Consider the following 24,188-nt stretch of genomic DNA (forward strand, 5'->3'; position numbering starts at 1 on the left):
GTCCATGCCAACCAGGTTTCCCAAATTGCACTAGTCGCATTTGCCTGTGTTTGGCCTTTATGGTCCCTTCCTGCAAGGGTCACTGGACCTGAAACGTTAACTCTGATTATTTTCTTCACAGATCTACTAGACCTGCTGAGCATTACCAGCAATTTCTGTTTTTGTTTCTGATTCACAGCATCCGCAGCTCTTTCAGTTTTTACTGTGCACAGACTGTTGGGGATGCTCATATCAGTCTCTCGGCAGTTCCTGCACTAAGTTAAGACCTGGGTCATGCACCTACTGGATTAAAGCTGATTTTGTGTGGTGGATCAGATGTACTAGATCAAAGCTGATTTTATCTGTACCAGATATGAGTATTGACAGGATTTCTTGGGTCAAACATCAGTGCTAGTATGCTTCCCCATGTGGTCGCTCTCATAACAAAGCTTGGATTCTTCTGAGACAGATATCCTGAAGTTTATTAGTAATGCTATGCTTTATTATAACCCAACTATCATCCAGTCTGGATTCTACTTTAACTGGCTATTGCTGTTAATTATATTTGTATAACTGACACAATGCACTGCGCTGACTCCATTGCATTGAGTGGGAAGTGACTGAAAGAAAAGAACTACGTCAGAACGTTTGCTTTCCTTTTATTCATTCATGGGATGAGGGCATCTATAATTGCCCAGGGGGCAGTTAAGCGTCAACCACATTGCTGTGGGGTAGGAGTCACATGTAGGCCAGACCAGGTAAGGATGGCAGTTTCCTTCCCTAAAGGACATTAGCAAAGCAAATGGGTTTTTTTTCCCCCTGACAATCAACAATGGATTCATGGTCATCTTTAGACTCGTAATTCCAGATATTTATTGAATTCAAACTCCACCCTCTGCTGTGGCAGGATTTGAACCCAGGCCCACAAAGCATTGGCTAGATCTCGAGATTAACAATCCAGCTATAATACCACTGGGCCGTCGCCTCCCATTCATATACTATGGTATCCTCTAACTGTCTTAAAGATACACTGCCTGCCTGGTCTAGCATCTATGCAAGCACACAGAATGTATGTTGTTCTCATTTGATCAGTCGCTTATACCCGTCCAGGTGAGAACTGGTTGTTTCTGCACTAGATCAGGGATGCTTTTACTTTGCTGGACTCTACATCATTGCTTCTGCGTGATTTCTTAAATTGTTTTAAACCTTTAGCACTTTATGGGCTGCAATCTTGTGCAAAAAAGTTGGATTGGATCTTGCAGTTTGGGTGCAGACTGATGAAACAAAAGCCTTATTTCATAGCTGCTTGGTATCTGTTTGGACAGTCTCAATCCAGCTAATGAGACATATTCGTCCCAATGTGTCTATGGCCAATGTGATGGTGATGTGGTAATGACCCTACACTAGTGACCCAGGCCTCAGACGAAACCTCAGGGACGTGGGTCCAACTCCCATCCCTGCCGCAAAACATCTGAATCAAACCAAGGTTGATTAGGGAAATAAAAACAATAAAATGACAATAAGCCTTGGCCTAACTTCGAATAAGTTGATAAGAAAATCTTACAAATCTTCTGAGGTTGTAAAATAACTGCACAGAGGCTGGTATCCTGTCACCAAGGTCACCATTTATTTACGTGTGCACAGTACATGGGCTCTGACCAGCCAGTTCAGAGTCAGTCCCTAGACTGAGAAGACCGCCTGAATCTCCTGTTTATATCTGTCAGCCAGGGCTCCATGATTGGCCCAGGTTAACAACCCCAAACAAGGAATTTATAATCAGCGAGATCCGCCTGGTCCTCAAATCACGACAAGCCAGGAGTGAGGCTAAGCAAAGGGAGATTTCTTCTGCATGTCACTGTGGACCTTACCTGCTCACGCTGAGAAGCTGAAATTCCTCAGCACTAACATCCCTCATCCAATGAGCGTAACGCATAATGCGGTGAATCTTTCTCATTGAACAAGAATTGTGTTTGTTTGGTGGGTAAGATACCAGAGTCTGGGACGGGGACAACCTGATCAAGTTATGATTCTCACTTGGGTGAGCTCATAATTAACTTGGATATCTCTTCAATTAAGGTTGAAAAGAGGGCTCTTGAAACTGGGGGGCTCCTTTGCTGGAAGGTCTTCTGTTTTTGCCCTTATTCAGGCAAGTAGGGAGGGTCCAGAGGCTGCCAAAAGAGGGAGGGGGACACAGCCTGCCCCCGGGGAGAGTGCCCATCTCAGGACAACTGATGAGCTCTCAGTTGCTTTAGGAAGCCTACTTTTAAAAAGGGACTTAATGAGCTTAATTGTTTGGTTACCTCGTGGAGTTTCCCAAAACTGCCACCCCTAGAATTGTCAGCACTGGAAATACCGTCCCAAGGATCAGATGCCCACCCAGTATTGGTCATTTTAGCTGGACCCCCAACTCATCTCGTTTCTTGATTTCCAGAGGGCCCAAAATTTCAGTGTACTGACTTAAATTCAACTATCTAAGAGTTCACAGGCACCCTATACCGCTCGGCCTGGCATTACTATAAGTCCATGCTATGCATGGAATTGGTTGGCAATATTCTGACACATTAGAAGTCTGGATGGACAAAAATTCAGCTTCTGCTCCATAGGCTTGTGCCACAAGTTCCCAACATATAATTGTCTAGCCCCATCTAATGATTCTTAATCTCATCCTTCAGGAAATAGCAAAACGTTTTGATTTCCTTTGTACGTGCTAAGCCAGTGATTCTTACCATATCAGATACATTTGTCAGCTCTTTATTCACTGATATGATTTGATTTGATTTGTTATTGTCCCAAGTACCGAGATACAGTGAAAAGTATTGTTTTGCGTACTAACTAGACAAATCATACCTTACATAAATATATCAGGGCAATAGAACAGAGTGCAGAATATGGTGTTACAGCCACAGAGAAGGTGCAGAAAAAGACCAACTCCAATATATGAGAGGTCTATTCATAAGTTTGAACACAACGGGGAAGAAGCTGTTCTTGAATCTGTGGGTACGTGCTTTCAAACTTTTGTATCTTCTGCCGGATGGAACAGGTTGGAAGTGAGTATTTCTGGGGCGGGAGGGTCTTTGATTATGTTGGCTGCTTTTCCCGAGGTAGCAGGAAGTGTAGACGGCCTGCAATGGATGGAAGGCTGGTTTTTGTGATGGACTGGGCTGCATTCACAACTCTCTGTAATTTCTTGTTGCCTTGGGCACAGCAGATGCCCATACCAAGCTGTGCTGCATCCAGATAGGTTCAAGTTGGGTAATTTGGACTAGGTTGCTGAGAGGAAGGTGGATTTTATGGAATCTTGAAGGGTGAGAAACACAATCTCTAGGGTGGCTTAATTAGTTGAGATGTGAAATTTTGATTTTGACAATGCAGAGATAAAGTCAGCATTTTGATTTTGATGTGTCGAGTCTCTCACCAGCCTGTGGCTGAGGTTTCTATGTATTCTAATTGCTTGCCTTGAAAAATCATTAGAATGGAGCAAGTGAATGCGGTGTGAGGTGATTCACTTTGGAAGGAGTAACAGGAATACAGAGTACTGGGCTAATGGTAAGATTCTTGGTAGTGTGGATGAGCAGAAAGATCTCGGTGTCCATGTGCATAGATCACTGAAAGTTGCCACCCAGGTTGATAGCGTTGTTAAGAAGGCGTACGGTGTGTTAGGTTTTATTGGTAGAGGGATTGAGTTTTGGAGCCATGAGGTCATGTTGCAGCTGTACAAAACTCTGGTGCGGCCGCACTTGGAGTATTGCGTACAGTTCTGGTCACCGCATTATAGGAAGGATGTGGAAGCATTGGAAAGGGTGCAGAGGAGATTTACCAGGATGTTGCCTGGTATGGAGGGAAGGTCTTATGAGGAAAGGCTGAGGGACTTGAGGCTGTTTTCATTAGAGAGAAGAAGGTTAAGAGGTGACTTAATAGAGACATACAAGATGATCAGAGGATTAGATAGGGTGGACAGTGGGAGCCTTTTTCCTCAGATGGTGATGGCTAGCACGAGGGGACATAGCTTTAAATTGAGGGGTGATAGATATAGGACAGATGTCAGAGGTAGGTTCTTTACTCCGAGAGTAGTAAGGGCGTGGAATGCCCTGCCTGCAAAAGTAGTAGACTCGCCAACTTTAAGGGCACTTAAATGGTCATTGGACAAACATCTGGATGATAATGGAATAGTTTAGGTTAGATGGGCTTCAAATTGGTTTCACAGGTCGGCGCAACATCGAGGGCCGAAGGGCCTGTACTGTGCTGTAATGTTCTGTAAATGTTCTATGTTAGGTTTCTCGATCCAGGCAAATGGGGACTATTCAGTCACATTCCTGTTTACCCCTCGTCTCTAAGTCACGCCCATCAGCTTATAATGCAATTTAACATTCTTTTATATACAACTCTGCATAGTAGGCTATTAAATGCAGCTCCCTGAAGCAATGTCTAAGCCCTCTCCCGATGAGTCAGAGGCTAATTTAGCTTCCTTCTGCAGTAATTAACACCAATTGAATTCACTACTTTCACCTTATTGGCAAATAACTGCCACTATCAAACAGTTTACTGTCGAACAAGACAATCTTTCCTACTACCTACTTGAAAGTTGTTAGTTCTGTGTCAGCACCTGACTCTTAATTTATTTTTAAATTTGAAAAAGACATGCTAGAACTAATGGCTACAAAATGCCCAGGCTCTAACCTACTCTTGCAATCATGACAGTTCACTTTCTGGTTAGTAATAACGACCCCCACCCTCCTTCTGTGTTGATTATTTGTGGGGGGAAGTTTGGAGATGGGAATGCTGTTACCACGGGCAGCGCGGTGGCTCAGTGGTTAGCACGGCTGCCTGACAGTGCCAGGGACCCAGCATCGATTATATGTGTGCGGTTTCCATGTTCTCCCCGTGTCTGTGTGGGTTTCCTCCAGGTGCTCTGGTTTCCTCCCACAGTCCAAAGATGTGCAGGTGAGGTGGATTGGCCATGCTAAATTGCCCATTGTGTCCAGGGAAGTGCAGGCTAGTTGGGTTAGACATTGGAAATGTGGGGTTGCAGGAATGAGGTGGGTCTGGGAGGGATGCTGTTTGGAGGGTTGGTGGTAGACTCAATCGGCCCTGTGGCCTGCTTCCACACTATAGGGATTCTGTTGAATGTTTTGCTGAAATGATTGAATTTTCTGTCTTTGGGGATGGCCATTGCTTGGCATTTGTGTGATACAAATGTTACTTGTCATTTACCATCCTACATGCCTGCACATGGCACTCACAACCAAAAGTCAACCATATAAAGGCACTAAGGAGATGCATCGAAATGGTCTAATTGCCTTTCAGGAACATACCTGCAAGGTGACCGAGATTGGGAACTGAATATATTTTTTTTCATTCACGTGATGAGGACATCACTGGTTAAGCCAGCATTTATTGCCCAGAGGGCAGTTAAGCACCAAGCACATTGCTGTGGGTCAGGAGTCACATGTAGGCCAGACCAGGTATGGATGGTAGTTTCCTTCCCTAAAGGACATTACTGAAGCAGATGGGTTTTTTTTCCTGACAATCGACAGTGGATTCATGGTCATCATTAGACTCTTAATTCCAGATATTTATTGCATTCAAATTCCACTGTCTGCTGTGGTGGGATTCGAACCCAGGCCCGCAGAACATTGCCTGGATCTCTGGATTAACAGTCCCGCGGTAATACCACTAGGCCATTTGAGGGTCAAGAACAAATGGGAAGGAGAAAAGAAGTGGCATTTTGCCAATAATATGGGATAGGATCAGTATAGAAGTATGAAATTATCTCCGATCAGAAGAAGAACAACGTGTGAATTTTGTTAGAGTGGAGCTAAGATACAGCAAGGGGCAGCAGACGTTGTTAGAGTTATTTATGAGCCACCAAATAGTAGTGGTAGCATGCATGATATAAATCAGGACATGAGAGAAGCATTTAGAATGAGCAACACACTTATCATGAGAACTTCAACCTTCATATAGACTAAAGCTGCAATGGATGAGTTTGTGGAATGTCTTCAAGATGATTTACTAGAGCAGTAGTTTTAGGAGCCAACTGGAGGATGTGCAATTTAGATCTTGTACTATGTACAGGTAGTTCTGCTATAACTTCTGTGTCATTAACATGAATTGGCTGCAATGTGAATGATGAATAGTGGATGCTGTTTGGATAATACAAACTTTCTGCTGTGCAGGTATAGCAATTTCCCTATAACACGATTTTCAATAGTGTGAGGTCACACAAGAACGTAACTGTTGCAACATACCTGTATTGAGAAAGGGCTAATTAACAATCTTGCAAAGGAAACTTGAGGGATGAGATGAGTGACTGCAATGAGTCACCACAAAATAGAATTCCACATTATGTTTGAAAACGAGGTCGTTAATTCTGAGGCAAGGGAGTTAAATTTGAATAAGCAAAATTATGAGGGCATGAGACATGAATTGGCTGAGGTGGATTCGGAAAATACATTAAGACATGACTGTACATAGGCAATGGATAGTCTTAAAGGAACTATTGCACGACTTAAAGCAACAATATATTCCTTCAAGGTGCAGTAACTCCAGGAAAGTCACTCACTTGTGGTCAACAAAGGAAGTTCTAAATTGTATAAGATGAAAAGAAAAGGCCTATAAAGATGCCAGAAATTGCAGTAATTCTGAAGCTTGGAAGGTTTATAACAAAAAAGGATCAAAACACTGATAAAGAAAGAGAATATGAGAAATACGAATGCAATCTAGCAAAAAAAAATCCATAAATAAACTGTAAAAGCTTCTATAGGTACACAAAAATGAAACATCTGGCTAAAACAAAAGTGGGTCCACTACAAATGGAGTCTGGAGTTTTTAATGGTGAACAGCGAAATGGCAGAGAAGCTAAATGATTACTTTGTGCCTGTGTAAATAAGGAAGATGGAAGAAATCTCCCAGAAGCAGAAATCCAACTGGCTACGTAGAATGAGGAGATTGTACTGGAGATATTAATGGGCTGAAAATTGATAAATCTCCAGGATATGATAGCCTTCATCCCGGAGTGTTGAAAGAGGTGTCTTTGGAGATAGTTGATACATGGATGATTATCTTCCAAAAGTTTGTAGATTCCAAAATAATTCTGTGGATTGGAAGATAGTAAATAACACTCGACTGTTCAAGAGAAACAAAAACAGTCAACTGCATACCTGTTAGCCTTATATAGGTTAGAATCTATTGCAAAAGTTGGAATATTAGACACCTGGTTGATAATGATCTGATTGGACACAGTATGGACTTGTAAACTGGAAATGACATTTGACAAACTTGTTGGAGTCTTTTGAAAATGTTACCAATGAAGTTCATAAAGAATAGATATTGAACATAGTAAATGTGGATTTGTAGAAGCTTTTTCATAAAGTTCTGCACAGGAAGTTGGTTACAAAAATTAAAGCACGTTGGAGAGGGGGTAATGTATTGGCATGGATTAATGATTGGGTTAACAGACAGAAAAAAGAGAAGAGGGACAAATGGGTCCTTCTCACGTCGGCAAGCTATGTCTATTGAGGTATCACAAGGCTTAGTAATCGGGTCCCCAGCTGTTCACAATTTATGTCAATGTTTTGGACACATGGACCAAATGTAATATTTTGAAATTTGGGGATGATACAAAGCTAAGCAGGAATGTGTGTTGTAAGGAAGATGTAAAACAGTTCCAGGAGAATTTGGACAGCCCTAGAGAATGAGCAAGAACAGTGGAGATAGAATAGAAAGTAGATAAAGATGCGGTGTCCACTTTGGTCAGAGAAATAGTTGTGCAGAGTATTTCTTTAATGGTAATAAATTGGAAAGTGTAGATGTACAAAGGATCTAGGTGTCCTTGTCAATGAGTTACTGAAGGCTAGTTTGTAGGTTCAGCAAGCTATGAGGAAGGCTAGTGCAACCTATATTGCAAGACGATTTGCATAAAGTGGTAGTGAGGTCTCACTTCAGTTGTATTGGAGCTTGGTTAGACTTCACCTGGAGTACAGTGTTCGGTTGCAGTGTCCTTATCTCAAGAAAAGTATTGTTGCCTTCGGGAGATTACAGTGAAGGTTCACCAGACTTGTTCTTGGGATGGTGGAACTGCCTTATGGAGAGAGATTAGGCAAATTGGATTTATAATCTCTTGAGTTTTGAAGAATGAGAGATGATCTCATTGAAACATTTGAAATATTTAAAAGGGACAGCCAGGACAGTGCGTATTCCCCTGCTTAGGCTTTTTTACCTTTATTCATTCACAGGATGAAGGTATCACTGGCTAGGGCAGCATTTATTGCCCATCTCTAATTGCCCAGAGGACAGGTAAGAGTCAACCACATTTGCTCTGGGTCTGGAGTCATATATAGACCAGACCGGGTAAGGATGGCAGTTTCCTTCCCTAAAGGACATTACTGAAGCAGATTTTTTCCCGACAATCAACAATGGATTCATGGTCATCATTAGATTCTTAATTCCAGATATTTTATTGAATTCAAATTCCACCATCTGCCGTGGTGGGATTTGAACCCAGGTCCCCAGAACGTTATCTGGGTCCCTGGATTAACAGTCCAGCAATAACACCACTAGGCCATTGCCTCCACCAGTGTCTAAAGCCAGGGGCCACAATTTAAAAATAAAGGGCGTGCCATTGAGAAATGAGAAATGATTGTGAACCTTTAGAGCTCTGTACCACAGAAGGCTGTGGAGGATGAGTGTTTAACTATGCTTCAGGTAGAGATTGATAGATTTCCGATTTATTGATGTGCAAGGTTACTGGGATGGCGTGAGTAAAAGACATTAAAGTGTTTGTATTGAATGGTGGGATGGAGTCTATTGGCTGAATGGCCTACTCTTGTTCCTGTCAGACCAAGCCAGGTTGTGGACTCCTTCATTGGTTCAGGAACGACAAATAGAACTGATCATGAGCGAGCGTCCTCACCTCTGACCTGATGATTTAAAACAGGTCATTGATGAAGATGGTTCAGTCTTGGACACTAACCTGAGAAACTCCTGGAATAGATGTCCTACAGCTGAGATAACTGATGTCCAACAACTGTGTCCATCTTTCTTTGTGATAGACACGAATGCTGCATGTTGAGAGTTTTTCCTCTGATTCCCACTGTCTTCAGTTACCCTTCCCTTACTGCTCTGAGTAGTCGATAGCCGCCACTGCCTTCAATTTGCTGAAAGGAAGAAGCCGCAGAACACCAGGTTATAGTCCAACAGGTTTATTTGAAATCACAAGCTTTTCGAGTGTTGCTCCTTCATCAGGTGAAGTGGAGGGAAGCACACAGGTACATCTTTTTTAATGCAGAGAGATGATGCTAAGTAACTCCAGCTAATTGAGAGTGTCAAAAGATAAGTACAAATAGTGAGTGGAGTGTCGACAGGGCTGAATAGCAAGCCTGCAGGTGATAAAAGTGTCAAATGGTGTAAGTGTCAACAGCTGAATAACAAGTGAAGGGATGACCTATGATCCGATTAATATTATCAAAAAATCAGAAATAAGGTGGTGCTAGAGACAAACTACACAGCTGGAATAACATGATAGGCATAAGAGTCACTAGCCAATGTAACAATTAATCCAAAACTGTACAAATTAATTAAGGTAGTGAGATAATTGCAGGTTATCAAGGCGATGGTGTCAAAACAGGACAGTAAGGAAGCTATTACGCAGAACGATATGGTGGGGTTACATGTAGCGCAACATGAACCCAAGAGCATGGTTGAGGCTGTCCTCATGGGTATGGAACTTTGCTACCTGCCCGGCGATTCTGCGTTGTTGTGTATCTTGAAGACCACCTGCGCGGACGCCTACCTGAAGATCAGAGGCTGAATGTCCTTTCCTTGACTGGGAGGGAACGCTCCTGCCTGACTTGCTTGTAAGACTGATTCAGAGAGCATTATATGTGTCGGCCAGCCACGTAACGTGGGCTAAATGCCACATGGAGGCAACACAGATATGGAGAGCAAGTGCCCTTCCCTGAATGATATCAGGTCAGTCAATCGTCCTCAAGTTTATTTTTGTCCATCTGTCAGTCCACAACATATCAAAATTATTGTGTTCAATTGAATGCAGTTCAATTTTATTTCCATGCCATGGGACTCGCTGGCCTACCCCTTTTATTGCTCATTCCTACTTGACCAGAAAAACAGCTGGTTGTCCTCCTCCTCGAGCTGCTGCAGTGTGTGCTGGTACAATCCTGTTAGGGCTATGGCTCTGGATTATTGACCCAGCAAACATGAAGGAACAGCGATCCACATTCAGGTCAGCATCAAGTGTGGTTGTAAACTTGAAAGTAACTGATGGTATCCTTATGAAATCACTGCTGTTGCTCTTAAATGAACCTAAGTAGAACTGGCTAATTTTTAGTGGTGGGGGCCATGTTTGTGAGGTGCAATGAAATAAAATTGTGAACTCCGTGCAGCACATCTAGTTGATACTGCAGTCGTAACATACTGTCGATGAAGTGGGTTGATATGGGTAGTAGACTGATTAAACAAACTGATATGTATAGTATGATCTGCCTGTAAAGCTCGTAAGACACAACACTTTTCACTGTACCTTTGTAGATGTCACAGTAATAAATCAAATCAAGTCAATATGTTCTGACTAGGTTCCCCAGATGCTGCCAGACCTGCTGAGCTTTTCCAGCAATTTCTGTTTATGCTCTGACGAGTGTTAAGTTTCTGCTGTGATATTCCACTTTAATTTCCTAGTGTGAGATTTGAACCACCGCTGTTAGTACCATGAACACCCCCTTTTGCTCTGGGCACCATTCCCATCTGTTCCACTTACTCTCCCTTTCTCAATGACATAAAAATCGTCATTTATCCAGCCCCGTTCCGATCTGATGAAGAATCGTATTGGACTTGAAGTATGACCCTGTTTTCCCTCTGCGTAAATGCTGTCGACTCTCTCCAGCACGTTCTGTCGCTATTTTGCGATTTGTACTTTCAGCTTCTGGATTACTAATGCAGGATCCAAGCTTTAAGCAGAGAAGGGTGGGGGTCTATTGTGATTCCTTCTGGCTAAATAATTCTTAGAGTTATAGAGTCATAGAGCTGTACACCATGGAAGCAGACCCTTCTGTCCAGCTCATCCATGCCGACCAGATATCCTAAATTAACTTAGTCCCATTTGCCAGCATTTGGTCCATATCCCTCTAAACCCTTCCTATTAATATATCCATCCGGATGCCTTTTAAATGTACCAGCCTCTCTTACTTCATCTGGCAGCTCATTCCATACAGGCACCACCCTCTGTATGAAAAAGTTGCCCCTCAGGTCCCTTTTAAATCTTTCCCCTCTCGCCTTAAACCTGTACCCCTCTAGTTTTGGACACCCCGCACCCCAGGGAAAAGACTGAGTCTCTTCACCCTATCCATTCCCCCTCCATAAGGCCACCCCCTCAGCCTCCAATGCCGTTGTTGGAGAGAAGGTTGTCCACTGGACTCTTTTAAAAAATGCCCAAGCTCTTTCCTGGCGTAATATGTTAGGCTTCACGTGACCTTTTTAACTGGCTTTTATGTTTTGCAGCAGCAGTGAGACCTGAAAGATCCTTGCATGAGACCACATACATCCACTTATGGAATCAAACGGCGAGGATTTAACGGGGCCTCACAGCTAATAGCTTTGAGTCCGAGCTCCATGGCTACCATTGCTGCCACAGAGCTCACGATCCTGAAATCCCACGGCCCCATTGAAGGGTGCAAATTTGAGAAGGCCTGTACTAAGTCAAAATCACAGCGAACGAATGATTGGCCAAGAGGCTGTCGTTTGATCATTGCCACTGTGGGTTGAACATTAGACTCACAGTCAGCCCTGTATAACAGTTTACAGGAGAGATGCATGGTTTTTTTAAATTCATTAATGGGATGAGGACATCGCTGGCTAGGCAGCATTTATTGCCCATCCCTAATTGCCCAGAGGGCAGTTGAGAGTCAACCACTTTGCTGTGGGTCTGGAGTCACATGTAGACCAGACTAGGTAAGGATGGCAATTTCCTTCCCTAAAAGGCATTAGTGACCCAGATGGGGTTTTCCCCAACAATCAACAACGGATTTACGGTTATCATTAAGTTCTTAATTCCAGATATTTTATTGAATTCAAATTCCACCATCTGCTGTGGCAGAATTCAAACCCGGGTCTCCGGAACATTATCGGGGTCTCTGGATTAACAGTCCAGTGAAATTACCACTAGGCCATCACTGTGTACAGTCTGTGGGAATATTGAAACCAGTTTATTGTCGCTTTCATTGAAGCCCCAGTTGGAGTGAAATGACAGCGCAGGAGAGATGGTGTCACTTGTGGAATAGACCAGGTGAACCAGCAGGTTTTCAGCTATCCATCAGGGTTTTTAACATTCATTCACGGGATGAGGGCATCGCTGGCTAGGCAGCATTTATTGCCTATCCCTAATTACCCAGAGGCCGGTTAAGAGTCAACCATACTCCTGTGGGTCTGGAGTCACATGTAGGCCAGACCAGGTAAGGATGGCAGTTTCCTTCCCTAAAGGACATTAGTGAACCAGATGGGTTCTTTCCGACAATTGACAATGGATTCACGGTCATCATTAGATTCTTAATTCCAGATTTTTATTGAATTCAAATTCTACCGTCTGCCATGGTGGGATTTGAACCCGGGTCCTCAGGACATTACCTGGGTCTCTGGATTAATAGTCTAGTGATAACATCACGAGGCACATTGTTTTGGTGTATTTGTAGGTGAACAGGAGCTCGTTATCTGGCCGATCAGGGATGCCATTCATGAGTGAGGCATTCAAGAGGTAATTGGATGATATTTTGGATAAAAACAACATGTAAGGATATGGGGTGAAAGCAGGAAATTGTCACGAGGTAACGATGCTCATTTAACAAGTCAGAGCAGATATAGTGGGCTGAATGGCCTCATTCTACACTGGGGCACGTCTGGTCACCACACATTTGGTGTTCTGACGCAATGTGTCGCCAAGTCAGCCCAGGGTGTTGCTTGTTAGCTATAAGGCTTGTGTGTCAGCAGAGTTGAAGGTCATATCAAATCAAGAGCAGAAAGAGGAATGCTCACGAATGCATCTAATTGGTTGTGCTCGATGTTATGCACAGGATCAGATGACTACCGGACTAAGCTAAGTAATGACTGCTTCATGGACCTGGTTTGCCCTGAGAAATGCCGCTGTGAGGGCACCGTCGTGGACTGCTCCAACCAGAAGCTCACCAGGATACCCAGCCATGTCCCAGAATACGCCACTGAACTGTGAGTCTTGAGTGTGAGGCCAACTTAGAGTATTGCTGTCCCAAGCGAGCAACAACTGTAGAGTATAAAGTGTCACCTCTGCTGAGGGATGCTTTGAGGAGAGAAGAGAATTAAAACTGTTGGAATATTAACAAATTAACAGACAAGATTGAATTGACAATAATATCACTGAACTTACTGGAGAACATTTTGATTAAACAAAAGAGAGCTTGAGAGAACCTGAGAATCACAACCAGCCTATCTCGCCAGGATGACAATCTGAAATTCTTGCACTATTAGACCGGGCAGGGAGAAAATATAGCTATTTTTAGTTTTAGTTGGATCTGAATGAGTCATGCACAAGGCTCTTTGATGTGATATCGTTCCTTTTGAAACCTGCCCTGCCAATAACTTTTTAACTAGTATTTACATTTGGCAGCACGGTGGCTCAGCTGTTAGCCCTGCGACCTCACAGCGCCAGGGGCCTGGGTTTGTTTCCAGCCTCGGGCGACTGTCTGTGTGGAGTTTGCACATTCTCCCTGTGTCTGCGTGGGTTTCCTCCGGGTTCTCCAGTTTTCTCCCACAATCCAAAGATGTGCAGGTTAGGTGCATTGGCCATGCTAAGTTACCCCATAGTGTCCAGGGATATGCAGGTTAGATGGATTGGCCATGCTAAATTGCCCCATAGTGTCCAGGAATGTGCAGGTTAGATGGATAGACCATGCTAAACTTCCCCAGAGTGTCCAGGGATGTGCAGGCTGGGTGGGTTAGCCATGGGAAGTGAGGGGTTGGGGGTATTGGGCCTGGGTGGGATGCTCTTCAGAGAGTTGGTGCAGACTCGATGAGCTGAATGATCTCTTTCTGCACTGTAGGGATTCTGCAATTCTAAAAAGCGTCTTGAGTCACAAACACCTATAAACCATGTCCAAACCTTCATCATCATAGATCATCATAGAACCCCTATAGTGTAGAACTAGTCCCTTCGGCCCAACAAGTCCACACCGATCCTCAGAGCATCCCACCCAGACCCATCCCCCTCTAACCCACCTAATCTACACATCCCGCAACACTACAGGCAAATAGGCAAAAACTGGAGGAAATAATGGGTGAGATTAGAGGTTGGGTTTACTGACAGCATGAGAGAGATAGGATTAGCCATGCTCTGCCCCGTGCGCATTTGTTCAAGCTGAAAGGAACTTGTGGTGTGACTAGCAGATTTATTTGAGAGGATTCTGATACAAAATGCAGCGAGTGCAGGTTTACTTGAGAAATAAGTGGGGCTAACTCCAGATTCAACAAGTCTGACTGCAAGTTGGAAAAGGAACAAAGCCATCAATAGGACCGAAACATGGCTGACAGAGTCAAGTGACACACTGGTATCTTTTCCTGTGTGGGCTGTGCAAGGGCTGAAATTTAGAGATTTTATTTTAGACCATAATTTACGAGTGCTTGATCAGAAGGCCTTTTTATTTTTAAAAAATACGTGTTTTTCTCTGTTGGAGTTTTCTTCACAATTCTAGTGTATCAAGTGTTAACCTCCCCCATTTTCAATAATCTCTTTTTTTTGTGATTCAGGCGATTGAATGACAACGAATTAACTGTCTTGGAGGCAACAGGTATCTTTAAGAAGCTACCAAACCTGCGTAAAATGTGAGTTTATCAAACATTAGACATTACTGCGAGAGTTCATCCATCCAAAATGTTTTTTTTTCCCTTTATTCATTCACAGGATGAGGGCATTGCTGACTACAGCAGCATTTTATTGCCCATCCCTAATTGCCCAGAGGGCAGTTAAGAGTCAACCACATTGCTGTGGGTCTAGAGTCACATGTAGGCCAGACCAGGGAAGGATGGTGTTTTCCTTCCCTCAAGGGCATTAGTGAACCAGATGGGTTTTTCCCCAACAAGTGGCAGTGGATTCATGGTCATCATTAGATTGTTAATTCCAGGCATTTATTGAATTCAAATTCCACCACCGTGGCAGGAATTCAACCAAGGTCCCCAGAACATTATCTCGGTCTCTGGATTAACAGTCCAGCGATAACACCACTAGGCCGTCACCTCCCCTGCTTCACTCAATCGATGCTGATTATTTCCAGCACCTTTTATTTTTGCTTCAGATGTCCAGCGTCTACAACATTTTGATTTTGAATGCATGGTCTGTCAGAGAAATTCTCAAAGTGGCAGTATGAGAAGGAAGGAAGTGCTGATTTAGTCTGTGCCCGGTTACTGTGAGCGAAATTTTCTCTTGTGTGTCTGTACGTCAGGACGTTAGTGAAAGGTGGAAAGTTTCCTGTGCTCAACTGCAGTGCGGAGTTTCCCTGCGCAATTACATCGTTCCCTACTCATCATGAGTGTAGAAACTGCCAAATTTTGTACGCAGTGGGTACAGACCCAGCAAAAACGTTCTGGGCACCATGTTTAAAAGGCACCTGGACACCACATCACTCTCTGCAATCACTCGACCTCTGCTCATCAGCCACTCCCACCCCTGGAGATATCAGAGACCGGGCGAAAAAGCTGTGCCATGCCTCAGTGATGCCAGCTTACAGGTTCTCCCGAAACCTGCCCTGGAGAGAAGGGAGGTGCAGCATAGTGGCACAGCGGTTAGCACGGTTACCTCACAGCACCAGGAACCCGGGTTCGAATCCACCTTGTGCGACTGTCTGTGTGGACATTCTCCCCGTGTCTGCGTGGGTTTCCTGCGGGTTCCTCCCACAGTCCGAAGATGTGCAGGGGTTGGGTGGACTGGCCGTGCTAAATTGTCCCCATAGCGTCCAGGATGTACAGGCTGGGTGGGTTAGCCATGGGAAATACAGGGTTACGTAGATAGGGTGGGGGAGCTGGGTCTGGGTTGGATGTTTTTTGGAGGATCAGTGCAGACTCGATGGGCCAAATGGCCTCTTTCCACACTGTAGGGATTCTATGATTCCTTAGAGATGCTGATGACCCCAGCTAGAATAAAGGTGGCTGAAGAGTTCAGTGCCCATGTGTAGCACAAAAGAATGTAGCTCCATTGTCACAAGAGGATGAAAGATCTGCTGTACTCTGCCAAGGTAATAACCACTGTCTACTGAATGCTTCATGCTCCTATGAGTGGTCGTTAGTGTTGGAAAGTTGCCACAGCACTACAACACAAGAAGTTTGGTGCCAGGCATCTCTATCAGATGCACAAAGAAATGGTTTGGTTGTGATGGAGCCAAGGAACAGAAGATGGATTTGCTCTTTGGAACTTGGAGGAATAAATCTACCATCCCATGTTCATCCCTCTTATGTTTGGCTGATTTGCGAACGGATGTGTTTTTTGGTTTTGGCGAGCAAAACTGTCCTTGTCAACATAATTCTGGTGGGCTACAGTATTAATCAGTATTCATGACCTGCTAATAAATGCAGAACAGGTAAAGATTTGGAAGTCCAACCTGCCTACAAACTTCTGAGAACTTAACAGCAAAAGCTTAACCTACCAAGAGGAAACTCACTTTATTTTGACTCCTGCCCAATTAAGTTATTCGGATTAATTGCTCAGGTGGAACAATATCAAGAAGGGCAAACTATTTTATTTGCCTGGGAATGGTTGACTTGTGTCTGTTTAATCACTTCTCTCAGCCTCCTGCCTGTGACCTTGCCAGTGATCTGGCCCCCCAGGATTCTTTAGCAGTCCAATTTGGTCTTTGAACATGACCCATCATTCAATTTCACTGATCTGCACTCACCTCAAACATTGTAAAGTTCTATGAAGACAAAAGCCCTCTGAAGAAGATAGAGGAACGCACTGAAGCTGCACTGTTCAATGAGTAGGCAGATGGGAGCATTCTTAACAGCCTTTCTTTGTTCTCAGTGAGACTGTTGTGGTCTTGGCTTTTTTCTGAGCTGTCTATGACTAGTTCCTATGGGAGCTATACCCCTCAATAATCTGGAAACTCTGACAGTCATTCTCTGCAGAAATGCCTCAGAAACTCATAATTATCCAATTGTATCCCTACCACTAGAATTAAAAAAACAATTGTCCGCACCTCCTGCCTGGTCCCCTTTGAAATCCTAGATGTTGATATATGTTGATATATGACAAACGACAACACCTTCCAGTCGCGAACCACTTCAATTCCCCCTCCCACTCCTCGGACGACATGTCCATCCTGAGCATCCTCCAGTGCCACAACGATGCCACCCGAAGGCTGGAGGAACAGCACCTCATATTCTGCCTGAGAACCCTGCAGCCCAATGGTCTCAATGTGGACTTTACAAGCTTCAAAATCTCCCCACCTCCGACCTCATCCCAAGACCAGTCCATCTCGTCCCTGCCTCCTTGACCTGTCTGTCTTTTCTCCCACCTATCCGCTCCTCCCACCTCACTGACCAACCCCTACCTCCACTTCCTACCTACTAGCCTCATCCCCGCCTCCTTGACCTGTCCGTCTTCTCTCCCACCTACCCGCCCCCTCCCTCCTCACTGACCAACCCCCATCCCAACTCCCTACCTACACTTACCTTTACTGGCTACATCCCCGCCTCCTTGACCTGTCCGACTTCTCTCCACCTATCTGCTCCTCTATCCACCTTCTATCACCGCCTCACTCTCTCTATTTATTTTAGAGCCTCCTTCCCCTCCCCCATTTCTGAAGAAGGGTCCAGACTCAAAACGTCAGTTTTCCTGCTCCTCTGATGCTGCTTGGCCTGCTGTGTTTATCCAGCTGTACACCTTGTTATCGCAGATTGTCCAGCATCGGCAGTTCCTACTATCTCTGAAAAATGTAACGGTGATGTTCAGATGAAGGATGGGGGTTTTCCCCTGCTAAATCCACATGAACTTTGAGAGAAGAGCACAGAAAATTCTAAGGAATCCTTGCATATCCTCATAATCCCATGTAGTTTACCCTCATGTTTATTTACAAATAAACCACACCAGGAAACCTAACAATTGACAAGTAGGAGAAGAACATAAAAAAATAAATTGTCAGAATATCGGTAATGGGTCAGCTATTGTTGGAAAACTGGCTTCCAACTCTATTCAATTATCCATTAGATAAACAAATCACAACACTCTCTTACAGTGCAGGGAGCTCAATTTCTCTTTGTACTCAACCAGGCTTTGATTTTTAGATCAAACTTCATCTGAAAAATTCCTCTGTTGTTAAGCTCCCTGCTTTTGTTCCCATGTACCAAACCTTGTTTCATAAACTCCCGAACAAGTTCAGCATATATGTCTACAATTAGCTACAATAAACAGATGTTAGAAATGCAATCTGGCCATCTGGGTTTGTACATCATGCAAATCATGTCCAACATGCAAATCTTCCCAATAAAAGAGGCCAGTTACATTTGTTCAAAAGAAGACAGATGATTGAATCAATGTACCAGTTTCCTTTGCGTTTAAGACGCAATCTGATACTTTTGAAACTGAGCCAAATTACTAATTCTGAGGATTAGTGTTTGTTAAGTGACTGAATTGATGGGTTTGTCAATGGCTGTGCCTTGAATCGAGCGTGGTGTTTGTTCAGGATTGGTGAATGTCTGCCATTGGTCTGCATGCCCGACCATCAAATCTTTCCGAACACGGACAGAATGTCTCACGAGACTGTGAAATCCGGAACGCAAGATTAGTTTTCTTTCCTCCTCTGCTGCAATTCTACCTTACTATTAAGGGATTTGGATTAGAAACATCATGTAGCTGGATGGACAAGTTACCGTTGACTTGAACGATTGGCAGTGAGCTCCTCTGTGTCATTTTGTAAATGCTTCCAGCAGAGCTTCAGTGTGTCTTTGTAGTATTTCTTTGTCCTCACCTGGAGTGTTGGCTCCTGGAAGCAGCGCTTGGCAGGGAATATGGATTTTGGCTATCTGGGCGCACCATCCAGTTCATCTAGAGTGATTTCATGGAACATTACCTGAATACTTGAGGAACTGGCTTCAGAAAGGATACCAGCATTTATTTCATGGTCCTCCTATTGAATCTGGAGAATTGGATGTTGATGTAGTTTCTCTTGGACTGTCGTGTGTCACTGATAAACAACCCAGTCTCACTGCACTACAGGAGTATGATGATGTTGACTGTTTGGTATACTAGAATTTTTGTTGACTAAAGGAGGTCTTTTTTGTCAGACACTCCCTCCATAGATTGAAGAAGGCTGAGCTGGTGTCAGCTGATGGTGTTTGATCACCTTGTCAATGATGGCCTTTTGAATGATGTTGCCTCCAAAGTTTGCAAAGTTTTCATCATTTCCATAGTCGTTCCTTCAACAATACGAGAAGTGGATCATTTGGCTGACCCGTTGATGGAAAATGGCTGAGAAATCTGGTACAGCGTAACAATAACACCGCAGCCATCCACTGGTCATGTGTATTTCTGGTGGTCAGTCTTGTTTTGACACAAAAGAGACTGAGGGCTTAAAGAATTATCCCTCTAGTCAGTACTAATTCTCACCCCAGAGACAGTTGGTCTTTGATGAGGTGAATAGCCATTGCCATGTAGATCATAAGTAACATGGGAACTCTCACACAGCCTTGCTTGATACGGATCTGACTTATGAAAACATCTATTTCAAATCACCCTCTCAAGACAATTACAGGCCTATCATTGCGAAGCACTTGTAGGATTGTGATGAAATTTCTTGGGCATTGAAATCTTTGCTGGACAATGCACAGATCCTTACGATTTGCTGAATCAGATCCTGTGGTCAAGTTGATGAAGAATCCCTCGTGTTGTTCCCAAAGTTTTTCTTGGAGTTTGGCTGGTGACAAAGACCATGTTGGATGTTCTTCTGGAAATCTAAAGCCACGCGTTGTGTCTCTGGGCAGGTTCCCTAAGCCACAGGAAGTAGGTGATCCGGCAGAATGCATGTCAGGACTGCCCCTGCTGTGCACACAGGGAAACACCTTGAGAAATTCCACATAATGTTTTATCTTCCTTCTTGAAGATGGTTACAATACTCACATTCTTCAAGTAGATGAGAGTTTACTTTGCTCACAGATCTGCATTAAGTCTTGATGTAATCAAAGGGCGGCCTGTTTGAAGACCTCACTTGGAACACCATTAGGGCCACGGGCTCCACTTCTTTTCATCTATCTGCTTATTGCAGCTCTCCCATTGATGTTGATTTGTGCATTGATTCTACCAGAGGATACTGGTGTGTAACCTGGAGGATGTCAGCTATAACTGTGGACTGAGAATGCCAGATATCTGCAGGATGATGGGATTAGTACCTGAATCATACCATTGGTCAATGATCCTTTGAGCCAAATAGACCTGAGAAGAACTCAAGTGAATTTTCCCAAACCCCACTTTTTACTCTGCCTTAAGACTTTTCAATGGAGGGCATCCAACGTCTACTCTGCCTGACAGTGAAATGACACGACACTGCCTGAATTTCTGAGCTCAGGTCATTGGCACTGGTTTAATGTCACTCCAAGGTCAACCCTTCTCTTTGACAGGTCCCTCACAGGAGAATTGGAGCCTGTAATCCACATGGATAAGGGTACTGAGAAGGCTAGGAGCCTCCGCCTCCAATTTCTTCAGTCATTGCTCCGGACTTATCTTGCTAACCTGCAGCAAAGAGCATCCAACACATTCCTGTCCTTATTGACTACGTCTCTCAAACGCTTCAATCTTAAGGGTCTCAGAAGCAAAGACTACTGCCTGCTCCTTCAAACACTCTCCGAATGGGCACACACCCAGTCAACCTGGAGGAAAATAAAATCTGGGTGATCCATAGGGATTTTTTCATCTCATTTTTCTTCAGTTCCTGTTTCTAGGACCTGCCAGAACTCTTTCTCCATGGAGCAGTTCCAGAAGTTCCCAAACGAGTCAAACACTTCAATTGCTAGAACAAAGTTTCTTCCCACTTACAATGCTCTGTGCATCCCAAGCATAGGCTAAAGAGTATCAGGGTCAGTATCTGCTGCACTTCAAGTAGCAGGGCACAGACTGGGTTCTTCTCTTCCCCATTGAATCATAGAATCGCCACTGTGTAAAAGCAGGCCATTTGGTCAATTGAGTCAACACTGACTCCCCAAAGAGCATCCTACTGAGACTCACATTCCTACTCAGTCCCCATATCCCTGCATTTCCCATCACCAATCCACCTAGCCTGCATGTCCCTGGACACTATAGGCAATTTAGCATAGCCAGTCCACCCAACCTTCACGTCCCTGGACACTATGGGCAATTTCACATGGCAATCCACCCTAACTTGCACATCCCTGGGCACTATGGGCAATTTATCATGGCCAATTCACCCTAACCTGCTCATGTGTGGGAGGAAACCAGAGCACCCAGAGGAAACCCACACAGACAGGAGGAGAATGTGCAGACTCCACACAGACAGTTGCCTGAGGGTGGAATCGAACCCAGGTCCCTGGTGCTGTGAGGCAGCAGCGCTAAGCTCTGAGCCACCGTGCTGCCCATCAACCATGTAAATTGGAAATTAGCAGACAGTGCACATGCGATGTAATGATTGTGCGACAATGTGTTCCAGGTACCTGAGAAACCAGTGAGTTTCACTCTGATTCTTTCACTATTGGAGGAAGAGGATGGGAAACTGCTGAACGGAGTGCAACATACAAACAGAAACCCTTGGAATAGCTTGAGGTTGATGGTCCTTCAGAAGCATTGACCTCTCCAACACAAACTGACAATGGGCCACTCATGTGGCAGATCCAAATTAATGAGTCCTCAACCCTGAAGTGGATATTCATTTTTCTGTCTCTTGAAATACAGCACGCTAAAAGAACATTACCCACCATAGCCTTCTGTGTTGGTCCATGGTTCTGTTTAGCAAGGTGCTGCGGTCGTTCGCTATTATCTTCTGCGTGACTGACCAGGAATTTTTTTGGCTGTAGTCTTACTATCTGCCATTGGTGCGTGTTCGCCAGATTTTGTAAGTTGACTGGGTGTGTGCCCATTCGGAGAGTGTTTGAAGGAGCAGGCAGTAGTCTTTGCTCCTGAGACCCTTAAGATTGAAGCGTTTGAGAGACGTAGTCAATAAGGACAGGAATGTGTTGGATGCTCTTTGCTGCAGGTTAGCAAGATAAGTCCGGAGCAATGACTGAAGAAATTGGAGGCGGAGGCTCCTAGCCTTCTCAGTACCCTTATCCATGTGGATCTGTTTGGCTGTGTTATGAGCGCTCCTTCCTTCACCATCAAGTGCTGAAGTGGGACCTGAACCCAGAGTTTCGGAAACTGAGATGCTGCCCATTACATCCCAAAACCTCCACCTTTCACTGTTGCCAGTTACTTATTGTCAAGGCTTCAGAATGCACCATCTCTTCACTTTCGAATTGTTCCCAGGATTCTGAAGAAAAATAGATTGACTTTTGTTTTGTAATTATTGCAAGAAAATAAGTCAAAGATGATTAATCTATGGCCAGCCTCTCAATGAATGACATTGATTGGTGCTTTTGAGTTACAAGGAGAGACTGAATAGGCTTTCTTCCCCTGGGGCTTTGGAGGCTGAGGGATGACCTCATAGAGGTTTATAAAGTCACGACGAGCTATCTCTTTTTCCCGTGGTAGAGGAGTCCAAAAGTAAAAAGCTTTAAGGTGAGAGAGAAAGGATTTAAAATGGATCGAGAGGCACCTTTTTCACACAGAGGGTGGTGTGATATGGACCGAGCTGCCAGTGGAAGTGGGTACAATTACAATATCGTCAGGTGGCGAAGGATCAGGACTCCGAAAGCTTGTGATTTCAGATAAACCTGTTGGACTATCACCTGGTGTCATGTGGCTTCCGACTGTACATTACCCTGACTGCTGGAGCAATTCTGCAGCTCCTGAACTACTTTGTTATTTTTGGCGTTTTAGCCATTTAATCAGTTTGTTATCCTACTTTTTCCCCTACTAGTCTGGCACAGTTTGATTCCTGGCCCCTTTCTGCTGTCTTGGCTCAGCATGCCTTTACCTCATCTTGCCCATGTTGTCCCTGCACAGTGTGTTTCTTAACCCACCTCCCTGCTCGATTTCCTGTACCCTGGGCCTTTTCTGTGCTGGCCCCAACAGGTTTCCAGCACAATTGGACATTCAGCGATCGCCATCAAAATATCAGCATTATTAGTCCTCGCATTAACGTCAGCAGAAAATGCAGGGAAGTGCACGGTGGTGTTTCAGCACTGCCTCACTCAGTTGCCTGTTTATTTCTTCCAGATGAAATTTGTGAAGTTCACAGAGGAGGTTCTGTTCTTTCACCAACTTCATAATGTACACCTGGAAAAACTAAACAGGCAATCAAAAAGCAGGTGTTTAGGGAGCCTGATGGATTGTTTTAGAGGCAGGGAGGAAAAGATTTTCAAGTTCAGACCAACTCCAAGCCAATATTCGGACTTGACCGGTTCATTTGCGACACTAATGCAATGGTGGGCAAGATTTTGCCATTGGGTTTCTGAGCAAGTTAGATTCCTCCACATTGCCACAGTCCACGTGTGTTAAAAGGCAAGAGACCAAGTTTTCAAAAGTGCTGTCTGCCTGCATCATGGACGAATACTGTAGTGATCGTACCGACGTCAGCCAGGTGGACCCCATAGAATGTGAGTTCCCTGATTGGGGCTGTTAACCTGGTCCAATCAGGGAGCCCTGGCTGACCGATACAAACAGGAGTGTCAGGGGTTCTCGGAGATAGCAAGAACTGCTGGAGTCAGAGTCAACACAGTGTGGAGCTGGAGTAACACAGCAGGCCAGGCAGCATCAGAGTTCTGAAGGTGGGTCCTGACCCGAAACGTCCTGCTCCTCTGATGCTGTCCCGCCTGCTGTGTTCCTCCAGCTCCACACTGTGTCGGGGGTTTCTGTTCACTCCGACAGCTGGCTATGAGGGAGCTGGATCAGTGTCAAGGACTCTCCAGGTGAGTGATTTGGTGACAGGATACTGGCCTCTTGTGGATTTATTGCAATTACAAAGGCTGCTCTTATCGCAGAATAAGCAAGAGGCTGTTTGGGGTGACTGTTGTGTAATCTTTGCTTCAAACAAACTTTGCTGCTTCACAAACTGCAAGTTCTCATCTTGCCATCCATTTGTCAT

General features: G+C 44.3%; 1 protein-coding gene across 1 annotated transcript in view; it reads left to right on the forward strand.

The window, feature by feature from the left end:
* The window catches only part of LOC109911258 (slit homolog 3 protein-like), a 614,108-nt gene that overhangs the window by 502,355 nt on the left and 87,565 nt on the right, over positions 1-24,188 (forward strand). Inside the window, exons 15-16 of the mRNA XM_048603610.1 lie at positions 13,056-13,206; positions 14,761-14,835. Coding sequence (XP_048459567.1) covers positions 13,056-13,206; positions 14,761-14,835 — 226 coding nt within the window. The remainder of the gene's footprint in view (positions 1-13,055; positions 13,207-14,760; positions 14,836-24,188) is intronic.

Source organism: Rhincodon typus, chromosome 12 (genome assembly GCF_021869965.1).
Source record: "Rhincodon typus isolate 14 chromosome 12, sRhiTyp1.1, whole genome shotgun sequence".
NCBI lineage: Eukaryota > Metazoa > Chordata > Chondrichthyes > Orectolobiformes > Rhincodontidae > Rhincodon > Rhincodon typus.